Source organism: Populus nigra, chromosome 14, assembly GCF_951802175.1.
Source record: "Populus nigra chromosome 14, ddPopNigr1.1, whole genome shotgun sequence".
Classification (NCBI taxonomy): Eukaryota; Viridiplantae; Streptophyta; class Magnoliopsida; order Malpighiales; family Salicaceae; genus Populus; species Populus nigra.
Genome location: NC_084865.1, coordinates 14,227,724 through 14,250,773, shown reverse-complemented (window position 1 = coordinate 14,250,773; position 23,050 = coordinate 14,227,724). Strand labels below are relative to the sequence as shown.

Below are 23,050 nucleotides of genomic sequence, written 5' to 3'. Positions count from 1 at the left end.
CTCTCTGTAACGAAAAAAAGGCCTAAAATGGCTCTGGGTCTTGTACACCCTGGAAAAGCAAAAGGCAAGCCATCCATGCACGCACGACTTCTCTATCACAAATGGGCAGCTTAGTGTTCGGTCTTCTCTCTTCTTTTTAATTCAATTCAACAGCTAATCTAGCCGGAAATTGCTCCCCTCCATCATCTCATTATTACTATATTTTCATGGTGTTTTCTCTTCTCTTCTCTTTTCTTCTCCTCTTTCCTTTTTTTTAAAGAAAGAACAATAACACCACGTACATACACATCATTGCTGTGTGTGCTAGCACTTTGCTGCACGTTCCTTCCTTGAAACCTCAACCACCCTCTTTCTGTGTCTTTCCTAAATAAAAGGGTACCCAGGTACGAAGTATTGGGTTCCATGTCTTGTAATTACTTGCTACATTGTATGTAGTTTGGTCGATAAATTGTTAAAGAACGAGACAGGGGAAAAGGAGTTGCATGATATAATACATATTCTTGATTTGGAGAAACGAAGAGACAAGAACGAAACAATAATAATATGTTGCAGAGAGCTGCAAGCAATGCTTACTCATGGTGGTGGGCAAGCCACATTCGAACAAAGCAATCCAAATGGCTCGAGCAGAACCTTCATGGTAATTATCATTATTGTTAGTGTTTAGTTGCATTTGCGTAGTCATTTTCTTACTTGAATCGATGAACATTTCTGTAAATCTTATTCTTTAGCAGTCACAGTCATTTTTGTTTTTGGTATATGGGATTTGACAAAACGTTGCTGGGGGAATTTACAACGGAAAGGGGAATTAAATATGAATCAATCCATCTTTTTATCATCAGAATTCATTATGTTTATGATTTCTTCCATCTGATTTCTGCAGAGCTCATTCTGATTGAGGAAATTTAGTTTTTTTTTTCTAATGATGAAGGCAAAGGCCAAATCCAAATGCAGCATTAAACCTTCATCCATGAATCAACTGATTTTAACATGCATAAATTCAATGTGTATAACATGCCTTATCAATACAAATTATCAACTGCAGACATGGAAGATAAGGTTCAAAGCGTAATCAAACTCATTGAAGAAGATGGAGACTCTTTTGCCAAGAGGGCAGAAATGTACTACAAAAAGAGACCAGAGCTGATACACTTCGTCGAAGACTCTTACCGGGCTTATAGGGCATTAGCTGAACGGTATAACCACATATCAACAGAGCTACAAAATGCCAACAATACCATTGCTTATGTTTTCCCAGAAAAAGTCCAGTTTGCAATGGAAGAAGACGAAGATGAAGCCCCATCATCTAAATTTGAAAATAAGCTCCCAGAAGTCTCGAGAGCAAATATTCCAAAGGTTCCGAAGATTCCGAAAGATGTAAAGGGTCTCTTCACATCTGCTTCGAAGAAGTTGCAATCAAAGAAGTCAATGAAAGGAGCAAGTAATGCTACAGTTTCTAAGTCTGGTTTGAGCAAATCAGAAGGCCTCCTGGAGATTGACAAGATTCAGAGACAAATCCTGGCTCTACAAACTGAGAAAGAGTTTGCGAAGAGTTCTTATGAGGGCGGACTTGCGAAGTATTGGGAAATTGAACTGCAAATCAAGGAAATGCAAGAGAAGGTTTGTAATTTGCAAGATGAATTTGGTGCAGGCATTGTCATTGAAGACGAGGAAGCTCGGACGCTGATGGCGTCGGCAGCCCTGAAATCATGCCAAGAGACATTGGCTCAATTGCAGGAGAAACAAGAGAGATCTGCAGAAGAAGCAGTAGAAGAGCGCAAGAGAATTACCAATGCCCGGGAGAAGTTGAAGTCTCTCAAGGATGAGTTTTTGCACGGTGAGATCAATCCAGAAAATCCTCGAGCCAAAGATGAACCTATAAAAGCAGTGGAAGGATTGGAAAGCATACACCAACAAGTGAGCGGTACAACAGAAGAGAAACAGGATATAGAGTTGTTGCGTGAGAAGATTAAGGAAAACCTCGATGTTGGGTCTAATGCAAGTGTCACTGCAGCAGAACTTGTTGAGAAGATCGATGAACTTGTAAGCAAGATCATTAACTTAGAAGCTTCAGTTTCATCACAGACAGCTCTTATACAGAGGTTAAGGACGGAGACAGATGAGCTACAAGCAGAAATTCAAACTTTAGAAGAAGACAAGGCAACATTAATCAATGGCAAAAATGATATGAGGGAACAGCTGAGGGAAATGGAGGAGAAGTTGCACGGAATCCAGAATCTAAACCAGAGTGTCGAGGATCAGAATAACAGCCTCCATGCACATTTTACTGAAGCACATTCTAGTATCGATCACCTCTCTGCGAAATTACTTTGTGTAAAATCAGATGATGAATTCGATGTCAAACCAGAAACAGGGGACAGATCTCTGGTAGAAGTTGAATCTCAAGAAGCTGCACTCAATCCCGATGATAGCATTGAGAAACCGCAGAATGTGAAGACAAAAGAGCATCTCAAGGTTTCAGGCCAGTCCCACGAAGACTTCAAGGGATCAGAAGGTGCACTGAATCCTGATGATGGTCTTGGGGAACAACAAAATCAGAAGCCACACCATGAGCTCAAGGTTTCATATTCTTCACAGAAAGGGAAGGAAACTCCTGCAGAAGTCAGTTGGTTAGCAGATTTCAAGGAACAAGAAGAAAAAATGAATGATGCTGATGGTTCTATGAACTTCACAGAGAATCAAGGAGAAAAGGAAGAGATAAAAGAACATGGGCAAAATTCAAGTCAACCCCAGAAAACTACAGACCTCAACAATTCCATGGAGGAACTTCCTGGCCTGGAAATTGAAGAAAAAGTTTTTAAGAAAGATTCACCTTCTTTGATGGATGATCTCAATGTTGAAATACAGGAACAGGAAACAACGCTAGTTGACGAGCCGGACTGGAAGCAGTTGTTCATGAATGGTATGGAGAATAGAGAAAGAGCTCTACTTACAGAATATACTTCAATCCTTCGGAATTATAAGGAAGTAAAGAAGAAGCTTAGTGAAGCAGAAAAAAAGAATGGGGATAGCCTCTTTGATGCAACGGTGCAGGTAAGAGAACTGAAGAGTGCTAATGCAAAGAAGGATGAACAGATTCAATTTTTACGTCAGAAGCTGATCCTTCTTCAAACAGGTTTGGGTGAAGATAGTGAATTAATAAAATCGATGGTGACAGAATGCCCAACGACAGAGAAAGAAGTAACAGAAGACTTCAGGGTGATTCTAATGGACCAACCAGAAACTATTTCCGAAATCGAAAAACGATTCCGGATGAGCATTGATGAAGTTCTAGAGGAGAACTTGGATTTCTGGTTAAGGTTCAGTACTACATTCCAACAAATACAGAAATTTGAAACTCAAGTCCAAGATTTACAGTCTGAGCTGCTCAAATTAGAGGAAAAGAAAAGGATGGAAGACGGAAGTAGTAATGCAGAATATTCTCTGAAATCGGATGCGAAGCCGCTATACAAGTACCTCAGAGAGATACACACTGAACTGACGGTCTGGCTAGAGAAAAGCATGCAGCTGAAAGATGAAGTGAAGGGCAGATTTACATCCTTGTGTGACATTCAAGATGAAATAACGTCTGCTTTGAAGGAGAGTGCTGAAGATGATGAGTTCAGGTTTACAAGCTATCAAGCTGCAAAGTTCCAAGGTGAGATTTTGAACATGAAACAAGAGAATAACAAGGTTGCAGATGAATTGCAGGCAGGCTTAGATCACATAACGACACTCCAGCTTGAAGTTGAAAGAACATTGGCAAAATTGAACGAGGAATTCAAGCTTTCCGGATCAAAGAACCGTCAAAATATCCAGCTGTCACACTCAGTAAGTCGATCTCGAGTTCCTTTGCGGTCATTCATCTTTGGCACCAAACCCAAAAAGCATAGGACTTCCATCTTCTCTTGCATGCACCCTGCACTGTATAGGAGACATTTTAGATCAGGACCTAATGCATAGATTAGTTCTATTTGAATTTCTGTCTGCTTTTATATTTTCGGATGAGTTCAGTTCTTTCTTATCCATTTTTTTCCATGTATTATTGTATTCTTTCAGAAGCCAAAGCTTCCTTTCCTGTTTTATCTTTATCAGGGTATGTTATCTCTGTGCCATGGATGCTTACCATTAATCAATCAAAACAAGAAGAATTTTTAAGCTGTTTCGAGCAGTATGATTTGAATTCATTTGATCTTGTCCCTATGATGCCATGTTTCCATTTTAACATTGTAAAATCAAACAACTAGACAAGAAATTTTCTTGCGTTTCTATCAAACTATCTTTTCCCTATTATGCTGACTCCTGTATCATCCATCTATTGCATATCTATACCATTCTGTGCATCTTGTGTCATTCATGGTCCAGAAAGAACACAGATTTTTTATTCTTTCAACCCCAGAAAAACAAAAACAACACATAGTTTGGCAGTAAATGACACGAATTCTCAAGCAGTTGGAATGAGGGACATCCCTTTGAACAATTTTGAGGTGGAAAGAAGATGCAGGTGATGGGTAGTGTATTGACGCTGTCCTGCTTCACGGTCCTTCCAGAGGAAATTAACTGCCTTGCTGAAATCCTTGGTAAATTCATTCCAAAAATTGCAAAATTTATAAACTACATAAGCATAAGAAAGTGATACGGGTAGCTATGATCACTTTGTTGTGGATCTCTACTATGTGAATTGCCTTAGCATAGTTAATTATGAACCGATGTTGTGCAAAATATCAGCCGGACAAAAAAGCTCATAATTTTTTATCCGATTATTAAGATCACATTCAAATTCAAATTTGACCAAGAAGTTCCCAAGGCTTGGAATGCCTCCAAATCAAACCCATAAAGTATTGTCCAAGCTATTTTTTTTTTTTTTTTTTTTTATGATTTATAACAAACCCCGTTATTCTTTATTCTCTGCTGCGTCGAAAAGTTAAAGGTCATCATGGCCTGCAACTATCTGATACTGAATGTAAATATTCGGAGGCTCACTGATCGCTGCACCCCGGGCTCATATAAATCAAATTCGGTTTGCTGATCTCCTAAAACAGGATGCGTCACTGATGATCACATGAATTAATTGTTATAACCCTTCTATTATAATATGAATCATGGGCAGAGGACACTTCTTTCATCGATAAACAATTGAAATAGAATCAACTATGGAAATCATTGGCCAACAACGCACCTGCTGAGACATTGTCTTTCAGAACTGCACTCTGCGCAGCATAATCAAGACAAACATGGGCATGTAACAACATTTGTTTTCAATTCAACTAATTTCAATATCTTTGCCATAATCACCGAGTGGCAATTCGTATACAGTTTGCTTTTCCACAAACGTACCACTCTTCCGCTACCCCTGTTCGACAAATATGTATAGACAACTTTATGCATGAGAAAGCGTTAATGGCAGCACTCATGGATGGGCTAGGATCGTGGCTGTTGCAGTGCACCAAAAGAAACCTCTGTTACTGCCTTAGCTCCCCTTCCCTGGGCCATATAGAGGCCTTTGTGATGCCTCAGCTCCTGCCACGGGAAAAAAAAACAAATGCTGAACCTTGATTGGGTAATCTTTCTTTCCACCGAATCTATCGTGCTCGTAACTCCGTGCCAAGAAAACCGAATCAAGCAGAGTTTTTACAAAAGATGGTTCGCATTCAAAAAGATGCATAGCCTTCATGATCTTCAAGCTACTGTTCAAGATAGAAAAGACATGTTTCCATGATTTTTTTTTTACTTTAAAAATATAAAAAGTCTCTTTAAAACTAGTTTAAATATAAATTTACTTTATATTTATGTCTTTTAAACTAAATAAATTTCTGTTTTTTTTTGGCATGAAAGAAGCTGGAAGTAGTCAAGGACAAAGTGTATATGCATGCTATGATTCAATTAAACTTGGAGAATACAAGATTTGCAGTTTTTCGAGTTTTTAATCAATGTTAACAAGACTATTTCTTATATTTTCTAGTCAGTTTTATTAAACACGTTTATCATCTTTCTAAAATCTTATAATATCATAAAATGTATTCATAATGATATTATATTTTTTTTTATTAAAAATTAACTTAAAATTCTATTCCTAATAATTACTTAATTAGATTGTATAACACATAAATTGAGGATATTAATAGTTTTATTTGATTTACTATCAATCAACTTGTCATAATGATAAGACATTGATGCATTCATAATATTTCACATGACTTTGATTACGTTTAAACCAATTATGTTAAGTAACTGTGTTTGAAAGTATAGTTGTAGTTATTTTTTAAAATGATTTTTATTTAAAAAAAAATTAAAATAATATATTTTTTATTTTTTAAAAATTATTTTTGATATTAGTGTATTAAAATGATCTAAAAACAAAAAAAATTAATTTGAAACAAAAAAAAATTAATTTTTAAAAATTAATTTTAAAATACAAAAACAAAGAGGAGATTTCTATTGGTTATTTCAACTTTTTGTTATGAGAAAGTAAACAAATTATTAAAATAAATTAAACTTAATTGCTTTCAACGAATATGTGATAGATAGTGCACGAAAAGTTGAAATGAAAGGGACATAATAATGCTAATCGGAGAGTTAGAAAGTTTTCTTAGATACTAATCAATGTAGCTAATCACATAGGACAAACTAACTTCAAGTTTTCCATCCTTATATCATCACGCCCGCAATGCTCATCAAAATCCCAAATTCACACTATATGGCACTCTTTTTTTTTCGTTTAGATACATAAAGATTGCGTTTTAAAAATATGTTTAATTTTTTAAAAAAATAAATCAATGTTTTTTAATATTTTTTAATGGTTTTCCATGCTAATATAAAAAACAAAAAAAAAATATTTTCAAGTGAAAAATATTTTTTAAAAATATCATACATCAGAATATCAATATACATTTTTTCCCGTGCTTTTTTTGGGTGCGTTGTAAAAATATATTTAGCTTGAAAACAAATTAAATTAATGATTTTAATATATTAATATAGAAAAAATTACTTTAACATATCTTTAACAATAATTACTATGCATGTTAATAAAAAAATATTAAAAAGAATCGTGTTTGAAAGAGAATTAAGGATTCTAAAAAATTATGTAGATTTATATTTATTATATAAAATGATAAATATATTATTTTGTATAATTTGATAAAAAAAAATTATCATGAGACAATCGTAATTTTTCAAATCTTATATAGAAAACAGATTGAAGTATTGGAGATTTTTTATTTATTTTAATTTACTGTACCAATGAAAATTATCTCTTGAAAAAAATCCAAGCTCACTTTAGATGACATGACCGGCAACATTTTCCCCAGCCACCATGACCGCTCATGGAATCTTCAACCGGAAGAAATCCTTGTCACCATTCACTAAAAGTTAGAGAAAAAAAAGAGAGATTAGTTTGATATATTTACTTAATAATAAAGTTATAAAGAAGAATAAATTTATAATAATATTTTTTTTCCCAGTCGAGAGGCCTTCCTGTCCCTGACCATAAACGTCAAAGCGACCCCACCCTCTTCCGCGTGCCGTCAATCCATTGAATCAGCCTTCTGTCATCTCACAAATCCAAACGGAGATTTTTTTTTAATAATTAATTCGATGGTTAAATAGATTTGTTTTGCTCTTTTAACTCAATAAAATTATTAATACTTTGTAAATATATATTTTTACAATAATTTAAAATTTTAATCCCAGTTACTTGACTAACAGAGGTCAATAGGAGGATTTTATAATGTTTAGATTGTGTTTGTTTTTGTGTCTAAGTATATATTTTTAAAAATTTTAATTTTTTTTTAAATTAATTTTTTTATTATTTCTAAATTGCTTTGATGTCCTAAATCAAAAATAAATTTTTAAAAATATAAAAATTATTATTTTAAAGCATGTATATATAAAAAAATATTTTAAAAAATAATATCTACCGTACTCTCAAACATAATCTTAATCTATAACTATTATATATTTATATCATATTGAAAAATAGATATATAAAAAAGAAAATTATATTTATATCAAAAATTAATCTGTTGTAAATATATGTTCTTTAAATTATTTAAAAAACTAACCTCGGTTGGTTAAGGGCAGACCAAAAAAAAATTATGATTTTTAATCTGTTTTTTTTTCTTATTCGAGTCAATTGACCCGACGGCGTTACCTGAATTTAGATTTGGATCAATCTCCCAATCCGTCTTGTAATAAGAATGGAACAGCTCGCTCACTCTACTTCGGAGTTTAGACTGACAGTCCTCTGTCAACTCACTCTTTTCTCTCCATAAATTAATCATGAAGTAACATTAACGTTAACTGTAACTAACGCCACCAGTCCAGCCGACATTAACCTCAATAACCATCTCTCTCTCTCTCTCTCTCTCTGTTCCGTTCTGTTCTGTCTGCTTTGCTTTGCTTTGCTTTTACTTCAAAGTTTGCTGCTTTCTTTGCTTACTGCCACTTTGTCATTCTATCCAACTAATCCTAAAATTGAAGTTCAATGGCAATAGGCTCGTCGAGCTCTGACTCACGACCCAGTCCCGCCGGGCCCGACCCGCAGTCACAAAGAGAAGTAAAAAGAGCTAATGCTAACAACAAGATTGATCCATTTGTGCCCAGAACTGATCACAATCCCAGGGAGCTGAGATCTTGGGCTAAGAGAACTGGTTTCGTCTCTACTTTCTCTTCTGAAACCACCACAAGCAATGACACGGCCACGCCAACTCCTGCCTCTGACTTGTATAATAGAGCTGTTGATAACAACAACCATCATAGAAATGGTGGGTCCTCTCCCAAAATCGAGATCGACCCGATTCTGGGACGGACCAGGCAGCTCAACAGTCGCATCGAAATTGAACCGGAATCTAGGCCTGGAAATGACGACAGGGGTTTGGGGTTAAGAGATGAGAGTAAGAAAAGGATAGTTGGGAATGATGTTTTGGGAGCTATTCCTAATAAAGATGAAGTTGGGCTAAATGGAACTGGAAATGAGCCAAAGAAAGGAGAAGTAAATGATTTTGATCATGTTGGCATTGAAGTTTATCCATTTGGGGAGGAACTGATTGCCAATGAAGGTTGGAATAATAGACAAAGTGGAATGAGATATGGATTAAGAGACAATCCGGGTTTTGGTATTTACTAATTTTATCTTTCTCTTTTACTCTTCACTCTTGATTTTATTATTTTCCGTATGATGAAATGATATTGTTTGTTTAATCAGTAATGTTTTAGTGCTGAAGATAGATAGCAAAAATACTAGTAAACAGTGTAAATTCCCAGGATTATATGAATCTTGAACCCTGTAGTCAAAGCCAGTGTCTTTCATTCGCGTTATCTTTCTGGAAATCATTTCTTCTCTCTAACCGTTACCTTTTTTTTTCTCTTAACTGCAGCCCTGCTTATGTATTATGGCCTGCAGCATTATTTATCAATGGCAGGCTCCCTGATTTTCATCCCCTTAATCATCGTACCAGCCATGGGTGGAACAGATGTAAGCATTGTTTCTCATGGATACCATGCTGTTTTCTACAATACAGGACAGGAGTTGGCATAGCTTTATTGTTGACATATCTTCTTTTACGTAATTGATGACAGAGGGATACCGCCGAAGTGATTTCTACTATGTTGCTGATCTCTGGCATTACAACTATACTGCACTCCTACTTTGGCACCCGACTTCCATTAGTTCAAGGGAGTTCATTTGTATATTTAGCACCAGCATTAGTTATAATTAATGCTCGGGAATATCGGAATCTAACGGAACATGTAAGTTTATAACGAGGAAGGCTTGTCTAGCTTTGTCATGAATTTTGAAATTCCAAAATCCTGGTAAACGTTTTGCGTTCTCAGAATAGGATATTTTTTCCACAAACTTTTGTGAATTGAAACCTCCCCATAATCTATGAACTTCTGATTGAATGAGATATGTGACGGAAGTATGGATAATTCTTTCTGTATCTTTTCATATTTAAAGGATTGGGGATATTTGCAATCCATGACTGGTTTGTTATTGTGTTTTACTTTTATTGAATAGCTGTAAGTACTGTTTTGATACATTTTTTTGCTAAACTGCAGAAATTTAGACACATTATGAGGGAACTGCAAGGGGCTATAATTGTTGGTTCTCTATTCCAAACCATCTTGGGATTCACTGGTTTCATGTCTCTTCTTCTAAGGTAAATGACCAGTTTCTTGCCATGTCTTTCTAGTCCTTGTTCAAAGAATATGACCATTATCCTATTATGAATGCATGTGTTTGATGCATCACACCTATGCTTTGCTGGTTTTTTTTTTTTTTTTTTTTTTTGTATAGAGTGGGTTTTGCTCAGTTTTAGCGCAGAATTGGGAAAGTTTACTACTTGATTTTGTTCTTTTATCCTAAATGGACAACTTTGACAAGAAAGAAGATCTACATATTCATCATTAACAGTCTGCTATATTTGATTTATTGTTAATTTTTTCAATATTTATAGTGAAGCATTGCCAAAGCTAAAATTGTAGGGTTTGTCCACAATAAGTTGAATTTTAATAATCTGCTGCTAATGCCATCTTACTTGTCAAATATTGTGTTGCAGATTGATTAATCCAGTTGTCGTTGCACCAACTGTTGCTGCAGTAGGTTTGGCATTTTTTAGCTATGGTTTTCCACAAGCTGGAAGCTGTGTAGAAATCAGCATTCCTTTGATACTACTGGTTCTTATATTTACCCTAGTGAGTGGTATCCCTTGCAGATTAAGCAGTCAGTCCTTTGTATAACAGGCATTCGTGTGCATTCATTCATTCTATTTCTAGTTTTTAAAAACATTGCTCTAATTCCTGTGATCTTTTGTTATCATATTTACTTAATCGTTTGTATGTCTCATAACTTTCTTTCAGTACCTCCGAGGAATATCTATCTTTGGTCATCGCATATTCCAAATATATGCGGTAAGTTTTTTAACTCTCTGTATTGCCTTTTTTCTTAGAATAATAGGAAATTTTACCTCTATTTTTTACAATGATTTTCCTTTTTCTCCCTAAAGAAAATTGATGCCCTTTTACTCTTCTCAGCTGTAGCTTAGATCCTTACCGTACAATTTGGTAACTCAGTGCTTATTTCTACCATCTTATCACATGGAAAAAAATCAAACAAGAAGATCTTATAGTTTTTGCACAATATATATAATGTTCATTACCTTTCTCAATTATGTGATGAATTAGAATGTTATTTTTCCAACTCTATCGTTTTCATACTTTAAAATAGAGATAATGAGTGGGAGAAAATCAATTCATTTAAATTCAAGTTAAAAGAAAGGATATCCTGAACGCTGACAAAAATTTATCTATATGCCTTTGGCCTAGTGATAGTGAGCTCGTTGTACTTGCAAAGAGGTTACGGGTTCAAACTTCAAACCCTCCCTCTGGAGCATTTGAGCTTAAAAAGTCCCATTACAAAAGGAGACTAGAGTAGCTTATCTTTGTAGTATAGGCCAATTCAGTCTCTCGTGGTTACAAGACTCCCTATCCAGCTAACTCCTAAATATGGCTGTATATTTAAGAGAAAGAGTTAGAGTTGAATAGATAACATTGAGATTCTTACCATATCTATTGCGTCCAAATCAAATCAATGGCTAAAAATTTTTGTATATCTTTTTTGTGAGAGAAAAAAGGTAATTCATCTAAATTGTAAAAATATCAATTCTTTTGCCAACATCTTTTTACAAATTTCAAGTTGATGGAACACACATTACTAACAATTTGGGGTTTTCTTGCTTACATGGCATTTTGGTCTCTCACTCCAATTAAATTTTGATGTTTTAAGAGTATTTCCTTAGACAATTGCTATGTTGGCAATATTTGTACAAATATTCATAGTTTTAAAGCTGGCCGGGCAGGCTGGAACCGGGCCGGGTTTGAAAAAATAGAGGAAGGCAAAAACCCGGGTGACCTAGTCAAAAACCCGGGTTGACCCGGTGACCTGGTAAGACCCAGTCAAAAACCCGGTTGCAATCCCTTGACTATTTATTTATTTTTAACAAAAACAGCATCGTTTTGTTTTTAAAAAAATTGATCTTGGATGTCCAGGTCAAAACCCGTTACCTAGGCCTCGGGTTGGGTTTTAAAACTATGCAAATATTGTGCTACCAAGTTATGAAGCAATTTATGTAACAATTCCCTCTTTTAGTAAGTTAATGCACGGGATGGATGGAAATTACAAGAACAATATTGGTCTTGGGGCCTAAATCAATGATAAGATTTGAAACGAAGCCCCCTTTTTCACTAAAGCTAAACCCATGGGTACGGCCATGGTAAATCTGTTTACTTCTATTACTTGATTAAAATTGCTTACATTTATTTTTCAGTGCAGGTCCCCTTGAGCGTCCTTATGATATGGACATATGCATTCTTCTTGACAGCTGGTGGAGCATACAACTACAAAGGTTGTAGCCCTGATATACCTAGTTCTAACATCTTAGTGGATGCGTGTAGAAAGCATGCATATACAATGCAGCACTGCAGGACTGATGCTTCCAATGCATGGAGAACTGCTGCTTGGGTCAGAATACCGTACCCATTGCAGTGGGGTGTGCCCATCTTCCATTTTAGGACTTCCCTGATCATGATAATAGTATCACTAGTTGCATCCGTGGATTCGGTTAGTAAATACAAATGCACAAATATTAGCGTTTTTTATAATTGTAAAGATCTGAATTCTTGTACAGCAAGCTTCATATTCTACAAATTTTTGGGTTTACCAGTAAGTAATCAGACACAGAACACTAGATCATAGTATAGCAGAGTGCTTCTGTCTTTCCATCTTAATGGAATGAAATAAATAATGAAAGGCATGTGACTGCAGCTACCATGGAAAGGTTAAAAGGCTAATATAGAGGGAAATTGATTTTTTGGTTTTAAGGATATTTTGACTTAATTAAAAGAGAACTGACCAAAGCACTGTGACTGTGACACTGGTTTACCAGGTTGGAACTTATCACTCCACATCTTTGCTTGTTAATTCAAAGCCTCCAACTCCACGAATTGTCAGCAGAGGAATTGCGTTGGAGGGCTTCTGCAGTGTATTGGCTGGAATTTGGGGTAGTGGCACCGGTTCAACAACATTAACAGAAAATGTTCATACTGTCAATATAACAAGGGTGGCCAGTCGAAGGGTTGTGGAGGTTGGAGCAGCTTTCTTGATCCTGTTCTCATTTATAGGTAAACATCCTTGTGAAGACAAAACTTCATGTTTGAGAGTGATTAATGCATGCTCTTTTGTTAATTAGTTGATGCATGCTCGAAAGTGCAACCATAAGCAAGGTCTGGAAATCTATAAGCAGTTCTGGCACCTACTTGTTTAAGTAGGATGTACACTGGACATATGGAATTAGGCTTTGAAGTAGAAAGCTTTTTCAGAAGGGGCTTCCAATATAATTTACAATAAAAAAAAGATTGTACAGGAAATCCATGAGTTCATTAGTGTCATAATGTGGGTGTTGTCTTGCTGACATGTTTACTTCTGATTAATAGGAAAAGTGGGTGCCATACTTGCATCAATACCCCAGGCCTTGGCTGCTTCAATACTTTGCTTCATGTGGGGCCTTATTGTATCACTAGGTCTCTCAACTTTGCAGTACAGCCAAACAGCAAGTTTTAGGAACATCACAATAGTAGGTGTTTCACTGTTCCTTGGATTAACAATTCCTGCGTACTTCCAGCAGTATCAACCTGAATCCAGCTTGATACTGCCAAGTTATTTTGTTCCATATGCGGCAGCATCAAATGGACCAGTCCAAACCAGCAGTAAACAAGTATGTCTCTTTGCCATTTCTATATGTAAGAGCATTTATCTGTCGTTGGTTCATGCATTTCTACTCATCTTTTTATTTCCAATGCTGAAGAGTTGATCTTCCATTTTCTGTATTTCAGTTTGATTTTGCGATGAACGCTCTCATGTCCTTGAACATGGTTGTGACACTCTTGGTCGCATTTGTGCTTGACAACACCGTCCCAGGTAGCCGGCAAGAAAGAGGAGTGTACATATGGTCTCGTGCTGAAGACATGGCAACTGACACATCTTTGCATGCAGATTATTCCCTGCCAAGTAAAGTTTCCAGATTTTTCTGTTGTGCAAGGTGTTTGCATGCATGATATTAGCTTGGTTGCATAATGTGCTTGGTGCATGATATAGTACAGGTTATGTGGAAGTAATTGTGAAGTTCCTAGGTTGAATTGCATTCCCGTTAGTTGGGGGATTGGTGGGTGGTTATGTTCACACCAATTAAAGCATAGTAGTGTATGATCTTTAAAGAACAAAATTGAGAGAGTGAATGCACTACAGAATTAGTAATACTATTGTAATTGGAAGAAACTTGGTGTTCAGATTACAATATATGTCTATTTGGTAGAAAGTTTCTTCGGGCTTTTGCATGTGGCGTTTGCTGCATTATTAGCTCTCAGTGAGTGGCTTGCTAAGCTTTCGCCATCTTCTCAGTCACGAACTTTCCGATCAAGCTCCAGTTGAGCTTTATTCAAGCGTGCAATCAGCAGATAGCATGAGTAATTACATAGTAATGAATACAGTGCATCATGTCAGGAAGCAGTGGATTTCCTTCTATTCCATTCTTGAATTAGGGAACGAAGGGTGTGATTCGGAGTAAGGAATTTGTGCTTAAGCCTTAAATTTGTCATCGGTGAAGTATCCCGCTCTGTGTTTAGCCATTCCTCGATGGCTTCCAACTCATACGAAAATCCATCCGCTGCAACATGCGGATTTTTCATTACCTCCTGCACTCATTATCGTCAAATATGTTAGTTGCTACAGGACGTTAAGTGGAACCTAGAAAAAATGAGATAGCTTTGTATGCCATTTTTCACAAAGGTGAGATGAAGCTAACCTGTAATATAGGGCAGAGGAAAATGCTTGGTGCTTCGCTTGAGTCTTCTCTATCATCAATACTTCCATTAACTACGACCTCACATCCACTTTTGGCAACTAGATCATCAGCTTTTCTAGTAATCTTTTCAAGCTCTTCCCTCGTTTTTGCTAGACTGAAATCTACTTTGCACTCCAAACACCTCGTTGCTATACCAACAAGTTCATAAGCCAAGTCCAATGGCCACTTTCCGGCCCTCTCATCTAAAACCGTAAGCAGGGCTGTCTTGTCCATTGCCATCGCCTCCTCGACCAGCCCGGTCCGATTTCTCCCTGTCAAAAGTTGGAACAATAAAACTCCAAAAGCCTGAATATTGGGCAGCGTTTCATTTGCATCTGGACTCTGAGTTAGTCTGAACCCACCGATCTTAGCAACTAGATTGCGATCGAGGAGGACATTCGATGCGGTCAAGTGAACTTGAGCAAAGGGTCTGGGTCGAGCCAAGTGGAGGAAGCTCAGGCCTGAACATATCTCATGAGCTACCCGAATCCTATGATTCCACCTGAAGGCCCGGTTTCTTTTTCCATGGTTTCTTTGAGAGGACGAAAACAAGATGTCCCTTAAGCTTCCATTGTGCATGTATTCAAAAATGATGCACCTGGGCTCAGAGCAAGACCCAATAATGGCAACCAAATGCGGGTGTCTAATGCTGTTAAGTGCCTTCACCTGCATAATGAAAGTTACATTTGGGTTATATAGGTAACAAGAGGAATTCAATACAAGCCTTTGTCGTGTATTAACCTCATGAAAAGAGGCATAATTAAGTTCTTGTGCTTATCTATAACATCACCTTAGCTAGAAAAGCTTCTTGAGACAACCCATTATCGAAACTGAGCATTTTGATTGCAACAGTCGTGTGATTGATACGCCCACGATATACATTTGTCCAATGCCCGCCGGATTTCAATCTTAGACTCTCAGAAAAGTTGTCTGTTGCTGATCTGATATCCTTTGTAGTGTACTCTCTGTAACCACAACATAATTCATTCAACTTTGCCACCGTTCCCACGGCATCCTTTTCCTTACAGAACTCGATTCGACGCCGAAGAACATCTCTTTGTCTCCGTAACTCCTCGATCTCTCTAACCATTTGTGCTCTTGCAATGACTGCCTTCTCTAACTGAACCTCCACATGTGATCTTGCCATGGTTGATGTTTGGAGTTTGCTATAGACCTCTGATCGGAGCTCAACAAGGGAGCTTAGCCTCTTCTTGCTTTCTTGAATATCACGTCTGATTTCTTGAATTTGTTCATTCTCGGCATCTAAGCTTTTACTTAAATCTAAGCGATTCAAGACCTCTTCTTGAATCTTCGCTTCAAGTCCCTCAACCTATAGAATGATTTCCTATTAATGGCTACCCAGAAGAAAGTCATACAAGAAATAGCTTATATATATATATTAAGGAAGTCGAGAGCTTATATTACCCGGCTATTGCACAAACATTTAGCCCGTTCAGCTTTTGCACATCTTTCTGAATTGACTTTACTCTCTTCCCTCTTCATTTGAATCATTTTCTGGGTTCCCTCCATTCTCCTTCTCATAGATGCCGTTTTTGCTGCAACACTCTGAATTCATCGCAACATCTTGGCATCGGTTAGAAGAGCTTGGAATATCAATTTAGATGAAAAGTGTGTGTGGGGGTGGGGGGGGGGGGGGGGGGGACACTAAAATTCCTTAAAAGTTAGCTTCTCAAGGATTCATTTTCTGCCCACAACCTGGGACAGGATTGGGATTACATTTGATAATGGCTTTGGTTCACTGGCATCCAAACTTCTCTATATTTGTTAATCAATCACTATCAGAAGACCTCTTAAAGTGTAATATAAAGTCAAAAGAAGGATTAGAAAGAAATTACGTTGGTATCATTTAGCCAATTACTTGGACTTGTTGGACATTAAACATGATTTCCAACTACTACGCTATGCTAATTATAATCACCTTTTTCATTAGGACCTTGCATGATGACCACATATTTTAGAGAATTTTGTACAATTTACTAGCAAACAAAAGCAAAAAGGAAAATACGAGTAGTAGGGGACTAGTTGAACGTGAGATATCGTATAGCTGTTTACTGCAAACAAAGAACTATGGCCACATACTGCAGAAATATCTTGGATATTTGCTTACCATAGCCATAGTAGAAACAGCATCTTCTGCCACACCTGGTTCCGTTGAACCAGCCTGCAAAATATCATTCTCTTCCTTGCAGATTTCTTCATCTAAATTCAACGACAGCAAATGTTCGAAATAATTTTCAATCTCTTGGGCATAATTTTCCCACTGATTTTCATTCTCTAGGGCCTTTGACGTGGCAGGTAACTGGTGAGAATCATGGGAGTTGTCGGTAAACATTTTTCCTAACCAGCTTCTAAAGTTGGCCTTTTTTGCAACCATCACTCCTTGATCATCCTCCATGAATCCTTCTTCCTTTTCTCCTTTAAGGAACACCAAATTTTGGTTTATGCTGATGAATGTGGAACGATCCACTAATTGCACTCTTCGATCTCCTACGATGAATGGAAATTAATCGATAAAAGAAGGATTGTATAGATACTTGGAAACCCTTTAAAGTTATGCATATACCATGATGAAGACGACTCCATGAATGCAAGTCCCATGACTAATTTGGTTATCCTGTGTGCGGAGATCAAATCTATTATGACTTCATGAATGGTTTCATCAGATTTTTCAACTTTCAATAGATGCCAGCCTTTATCCGTTTACAAACATGGTGGGAAATCCTAACTAAGAACCATCAAATTAAATGAAGAACTGGAGACAAAAATTATTGCAAAATCAAAGAAGCTAACAACTTGGAGACAAACCTTTCCACGGAAAGCTGTATACTCGGAGAGCAGCTTGTCTATCTTTCCTTACTCAGACTTCCTAAGAACTTCCAGTTTCTCATAACTCACAGAGCTGGCAGGTGGCTTCCCAGCTGAAAATTCATTAAGCCAAGGTAGTTTCTCAAGCCAAAAACATATATATATGATCAAAAAATTAGAGGAGTCCACTTACACGGGTTGTAAACAAAATCCTTGGAAACATCAGTACTGCAGGTCACATGGAGAAAGAAAGACAGATTGGATTGGATTTCCATTTCCCAAGTTTCCAATCCTAAGTCTTGAATCCATGTTGTAAATCAATATTCCCAAGAGCAACACACACCTTCTCCACATGACTATCCATCAATTATCACTTGGCTTTTGAGAACATAAATAATCCAGCGAGCATGCATTTAACAGAAAGATTTGAAGTCCAGCGGCGCCACCATAGAAAGTGACACAAAATCTGTTCTAAAAAAAGCAAGCAAAGGGATCAAAACAAAGAAGGGTGGGTTGGATTATTTTCAAAAAGCTTGCTAACAAGTTTTCAAAATTAACGACCTTTAGGAGGGGACTGTATGCTTATTTAGTATTGCTAGAACTGTCTTCTTTGGACTTTCTTGGATAGGTTAGTAAAACGTGGCTTCTCGGACCACCACCTTCTTTTGTTTATTTTACTATGGTTGAAATTTTCTCAATTGGATTCATTCCTTGGATCCTTCTTTGAGCTCCTCTGTACACGTGGCAATACCGAGTTTTAAACGGTGTTTAACTTTAAAAGGCATTATTTTTTATATATATATTTTCAAGTTAAATACAATTTAAATCACATAAATAAGCGTCAGCTTGTTGTGATTTTTAAAAAAATTATTTTATGTTTATATATATATATATATATATGTTTTAAAAAATAATATGCTTATTTGCAAATGGTATAATAATAATAATAATGTACCTGGACCAAAATTCTCAAATCATGCTGTGGAGCGCGAGACAGGCATGCAAGGGTAGAGTAGAATCTGCTTGTTGTGTTTGATTTTAAATTAAAAATTGAAGATTAAATATTAATTATTAGAGGATGAAATTTCAATAGCAATTAAAAGAAAATAATTAAAGGGTAAGACATTAAACCTCGATGAGTTGTTGTGATGTTTAAGAAAGCTTGCTTCCTTAATTTCTTCATTTGGACAAACACCCAAGTAAATTTATTAAATTCATTTGAATATCCCAGGTAGATATTATAAAGGGTGAGTCTTTAAAATTAGTTAAAATTAGACTTAAGGGTATTTAAAAATATAGTAACGGTTATTTTTTAAAATATTTTTAACTCAGAAATGTATCAAAATAATATTTTTTTTATTTTTTAAAAATAATTTTTGATATTATCATATCAAAACAATCCAAAATAAATAAATAAATAAATTAAAATCTATTAAACTCCCATTTAAAATTCAATATCAAACAAGGGCTTAATCTTGATTGATATGTAACTTGATCTTAAAATACATGTAAAACATTAATAACATCTAGTAAGAGAATAAAATTTTGTCTAATGATGGGATCCTTTAAATCTTAATTCTAAGTTTTAATTATCAGGTGCAATAGAAAATAACAAATATATATATATATATATATAAATTTTGAGAATATAAAAGTTGGGTTTCAAAGATGTTTGATGCGTTAATAAATTGAATGTTAAATAGTAATAAAAAAATAATTAAATTATCAGTAATGATTACTGATGAAAAAATAAAAAGTATTAGACGTGTATTGGGAGACTAAAGGCGATCGAGGGAGAGAGAAATTGTTAGTAAATTAAGAGTAAAATATATTCTTTAAAAATATCAATTTAAAAGAGTAATTATTATTTGAAAAAGTTGTTGTAGTTATTTTTTAAAATATTTTTTATTTAAATAAAAATATTAAGATATTTTTTTTTATTTTAAAAAAATTATTTTTGATATCAATATATAAAAATAACTTGAAAACACCAAAAAAATATTAATTTAAAGTAAAAAAAATAAAAATAAATAATTTTTTTAAAAAACGTTTTTGAAATGAAAAAACAAAAAGAATTTAATATTTCTCCTTTCTAATAAAAACAAAAACCCTTTTCAAATATTAAAAACGTTTTTAATAATTCGCCTTTCTAAAAATATCTTTCCTAATAATAATGAAAAAAAAAATAAGGGGTTAACTTTAATGGTTAAAATAGTTCATTTTTTCTCTATGAAATTTTAAGATCAGATATACCATACAGGTGGATAAAAAAATATATCATTAAAATCATTCAATTTATTGTTAAATAAAAAATTAATATAAAAATAATAAAAATAAATTTGACAAGGACAAATTTCAACTCCCGTTAATCAATCACCAAACATTATCTAGATTTTCTACTCCATCTCGTGAAAGTTACAGAACAAAGTTAAGGGAAGATAATTTATCTATCGGCGATGGTAGCACGAAGGCATGCATAAGATTAAAACAACTTTAATTCTAATTCTCATGACCTAATTTTTTATTTTAAAAAAATAAATTAAAAATAAATAATAAATATGTTCTTTTCTACAAATTAATTTTTATTGTCAAATTAAATTTATAAATAAATAAATGATCAAAATCCAACTATTTACTAGACAGGTGTAGATGTTTCTGCCGACGTCATACAGTCTTTAGTGGTAATTATTTTTCAGATGCGGGGAATGCTATTTGGATTGCCCGATGTTAATCTATCTAAATTTTGTTTTAATAGGCTTTTGACGTTACGGTCAAAACATTATTTACCTATAATTTAAGATTTTTTTTTGTTTAAAATTATTTTTTAATTATCTTAACATATTAATATTAAAAATAAATTTTTAAAAAGTAAACCACAATATCAAACAAGATTTCGTGTATGATGATGGTTTTTATAATATTCAAAACACCATTCTAAAATACGAGTGGATTTTCAGCTGACATGAAAGAAATTAATTACCAATGATATGTTGATCTATTATTAATTTCTTTATTATCATGCTAATTTATTTTGTTTCTTCATTTTAACAAGGAGAAGCTATAATTAAAAATTTAATTTTTGGCGGAAGCATGTAGCAAGTTCGCTAATTTTGTAATATCAATCAATTATCCTGTTATTTATTATTTTTAATATATGGTTTTGATCTTCTAGGCCATGATCTATGGTTAACATCTATAGTTAACCTCAGCTATCTTTACTTGTTAATGATAATTTTTATTAATTAATGACCAATTTTATCTTTTTCTATTGATTTATATAATGAACAACTATTATTCTATCATATTTACTAAAAAATAATATTTTTTTGTATGTTGTGAATTATTTTAATACATTATCTCCAAATTGATTTTAAAAAAAATAAAATAACATTATTTTGATGCATTTCAATATAAAATGCATTTTAAAAAATAACTGCAACTACACTTTCAAATATGCACTAAATGATATAAAATTATTTATTTCTGGTATAGTCAACATCTCTCTTATTCTTTTATTCAAGGTAATTATATGAATACTAGCCTATATTTCTGCACTCAAAACTTCTGATAAATCAATAATTAGAGATGTTGTGAATCGATGACAATTTTAGTATCGTTCGAGTATGTTTAAAATTATAATTGAGATTATTTTTTAATTAAAAAATACATCAAGATAATATATTTTATTTTTTAAAATTTATTTACGACACTAGTATATCAAAATGATATATATATATATATATATATATATTAAAAGAAAACACAGCACAGCCACAAAAATAAACAATGTCATTGTCTAAAATATCAAACATATTTCTTTGCCTCACATTTTAGTCAACTAAACAAATTGTATGGAATACCCTTCACTCGTAATCAAATTCACCGTTCAAAAAAAAAAAAAATCTGAAAAGAGTAATTTATTTTTTTTAAAAAAAAAATTAATAGTCAACTTTGGTCATGGAGCTAATTTACAAAATCATCACAAAAATAGGAACTAAATTATAATTTATTGTCTTCCAAAGTAAATGTACTAATTTAAAAAATCATAAAAAATAAAGGGACTAAATTATAATTCACTCAATTAGGATTTGATCTCCAAATTGGATTTGGATAATATCATGTCCATTTAAAATCCATCCCACCCACTAAGCCCCTGTTTAACACAAACGGTGGCACCACCATTTTGCCAGTCTTTAATTTTTTTAATTTTAAATTATATTTTTATTCTTTTAATCGGTTAATGTTAAAAAAAATAAAAATAAAATAAAAATAAAATTTAAAAACCAACTTTACAACTTTCTTTTAACGCCTTGTAATAATGAAAAGTGCATGGAAGACAAGTGTAAGAAAATCAGCAAATAAGACAAAATAAATAAATAAAAAACGAAAAGAAATACACCACTCCCCAAGGTCAAATCGGTAAAATGAAAAGAAAACACAAAGAGAGGGAAATTCTCACAATTGCTTCCGCCAGTCCGGATCTTCCGCGACACTGTTTCCAGACAAAATTTCTACACCGCAGAGCCGGAAATTCTCCCCTCTCACTCTCTTCTCGACTACTTGCTCAAAAGTGGTATTATTAATATTTTTCCAACGTAAGATCTGAGGATTTTTTTTATAATAAAGGTGTTTTTAAATTAGTTTCTATACTAATCAAGATTAAATCATTATATTTTATATAATTTTAAAGATATATTTTTTACATTAAATTAATTTAAAAGATTTTAATAAATTATCATAAATCCTAACTTCAAAATTATTCATCTAATTTTGAACAACAACAATTATTTTATTGTTTTATTGAGCGAAGTGGGGTTTTTGAAGAGCATTTGACTAGTTGAATTAGTGATAGGCTGTCCAATTGTGTGTTTAGTATTACAGTCTAATATGTTTTTTTAATAATATTTTTTTTGTTTTGAAATATATTAAAATAATTTTTTTATATTAACATGTTAAAATTATTAAAAAATATTGTTTTTATTTTTATTTTTTAAAACTTGAATGCATTTTAAAACATATCTAAACACAATTAAAAATACAAAACGAACAATTCATATTAAATATCTATTTAGTTTTGAGATTGTACTTATGGTATAACTGTATTTTCAAACGGATAATATTATTAATATATTTTTATATAAAAAAATAAATAATTATTTTTTAAAATATTTTTTTATTTAAAAATATATTGAAATAATATTTTTTTAATTTTTTTTAACATCGATACATTAAAAATCTAAAAAATACTAAAAAGAAAATTACAAGTGAATATCTACTAGCATGGTCAATCACTTAACCACAATACCAAATTATTGTCACAAGGGGTGTAAATG

The 23,050-nt window shown here is 33.9% G+C and overlaps 3 protein-coding genes across 4 annotated transcripts; 2 read left to right on the top strand and 1 right to left on the bottom strand.

Annotated features, from left to right (window-relative positions):
* The first annotated feature begins 243 nt into the window (after positions 1-243).
* On the top strand, positions 244-4,155 carry LOC133672682 (protein NETWORKED 2D-like). Its single transcript, XM_062093169.1, has 2 exons — positions 244-637; positions 1,043-4,155. Exons 1-2 carry the CDS (start codon positions 544-546, stop codon positions 3,958-3,960), a joined length of 3,012 nt encoding a protein of 1,003 aa, XP_061949153.1. The 5' UTR covers positions 244-543; the 3' UTR covers positions 3,961-4,155.
* A 4,051-nt stretch (positions 4,156-8,206) lies between these two features.
* On the top strand, positions 8,207-14,366 carry LOC133672599 (nucleobase-ascorbate transporter 11). 2 transcript variants are annotated; one of them, XM_062093057.1, is made up of 10 exons: positions 8,207-9,110; positions 9,372-9,469; positions 9,574-9,744; positions 10,054-10,154; positions 10,554-10,689; positions 10,855-10,905; positions 12,326-12,613; positions 12,939-13,173; positions 13,486-13,791; positions 13,885-14,021. In XM_062093057.1, exons 1-10 carry the CDS (start codon positions 8,480-8,482, stop codon positions 13,887-13,889), a joined length of 2,022 nt encoding a protein of 673 aa, XP_061949041.1. In that variant the 5' UTR covers positions 8,207-8,479; the 3' UTR covers positions 13,890-14,021. The 2 variants fall into 2 exon arrangements, with proteins under 2 accessions (XP_061949041.1, XP_061949040.1); XM_062093056.1 differs by having other exon boundaries at positions 8,209-9,110; positions 13,486-13,766; positions 13,885-14,366.
* On the bottom strand, positions 14,287-17,992 carry LOC133672572 (putative U-box domain-containing protein 50). The gene is made up of 7 exons (XM_062093018.1): positions 17,911-17,992; positions 17,718-17,768; positions 17,020-17,399; positions 16,317-16,457; positions 15,682-16,221; positions 14,853-15,557; positions 14,287-14,742 (listed from the first exon to the last, which is right to left on the bottom strand). Exons 1-7 carry the CDS (start codon positions 17,990-17,992, stop codon positions 14,548-14,550), a joined length of 2,094 nt encoding a protein of 697 aa, XP_061949002.1. The 3' UTR covers positions 14,287-14,547.
* Positions 17,993-23,050: the final 5,058 nt, after the last annotated feature.

Bases quoted from the DNA above. Each gene is read 5' to 3' on its own strand.
- LOC133672682 (XM_062093169.1), top strand. From the start codon at position 544: ATGTTGCAGAGAGCTGCAAGCAATGCTTACTCATGGTGGTGGGCAAGC. The intron at 638-1,042 runs GTAATTATCATT...TATCAACTGCAG, and splicing joins GCTCGAGCAGAACCTTCATG to ACATGGAAGATAAGGTTCAA.
- LOC133672599 (XM_062093056.1), top strand. From the start codon at position 8,480: ATGGCAATAGGCTCGTCGAGCTCTGACTCACGACCCAGTCCCGCCGGG. The intron at 9,470-9,573 runs GTAAGCATTGTT...AATTGATGACAG, and splicing joins CAGCCATGGGTGGAACAGAT to AGGGATACCGCCGAAGTGAT. The intron at 12,614-12,938 runs GTTAGTAAATAC...CTGGTTTACCAG, and splicing joins TAGTTGCATCCGTGGATTCG to GTTGGAACTTATCACTCCAC.
- LOC133672572 (XM_062093018.1), bottom strand. From the start codon at position 17,992: ATGGAAATCCAATCCAATCTGTCTTTCTTTCTCCATGTGACCTGCAGT. The intron at 16,222-16,316 runs GTAATATAAGCT...ATCATTCTATAG, and splicing joins AATGTTTGTGCAATAGCCGG to GTTGAGGGACTTGAAGCGAA. The intron at 15,558-15,681 runs GTGATGTTATAG...TTCATTATGCAG, and splicing joins AAGAAGCTTTTCTAGCTAAG to GTGAAGGCACTTAACAGCAT.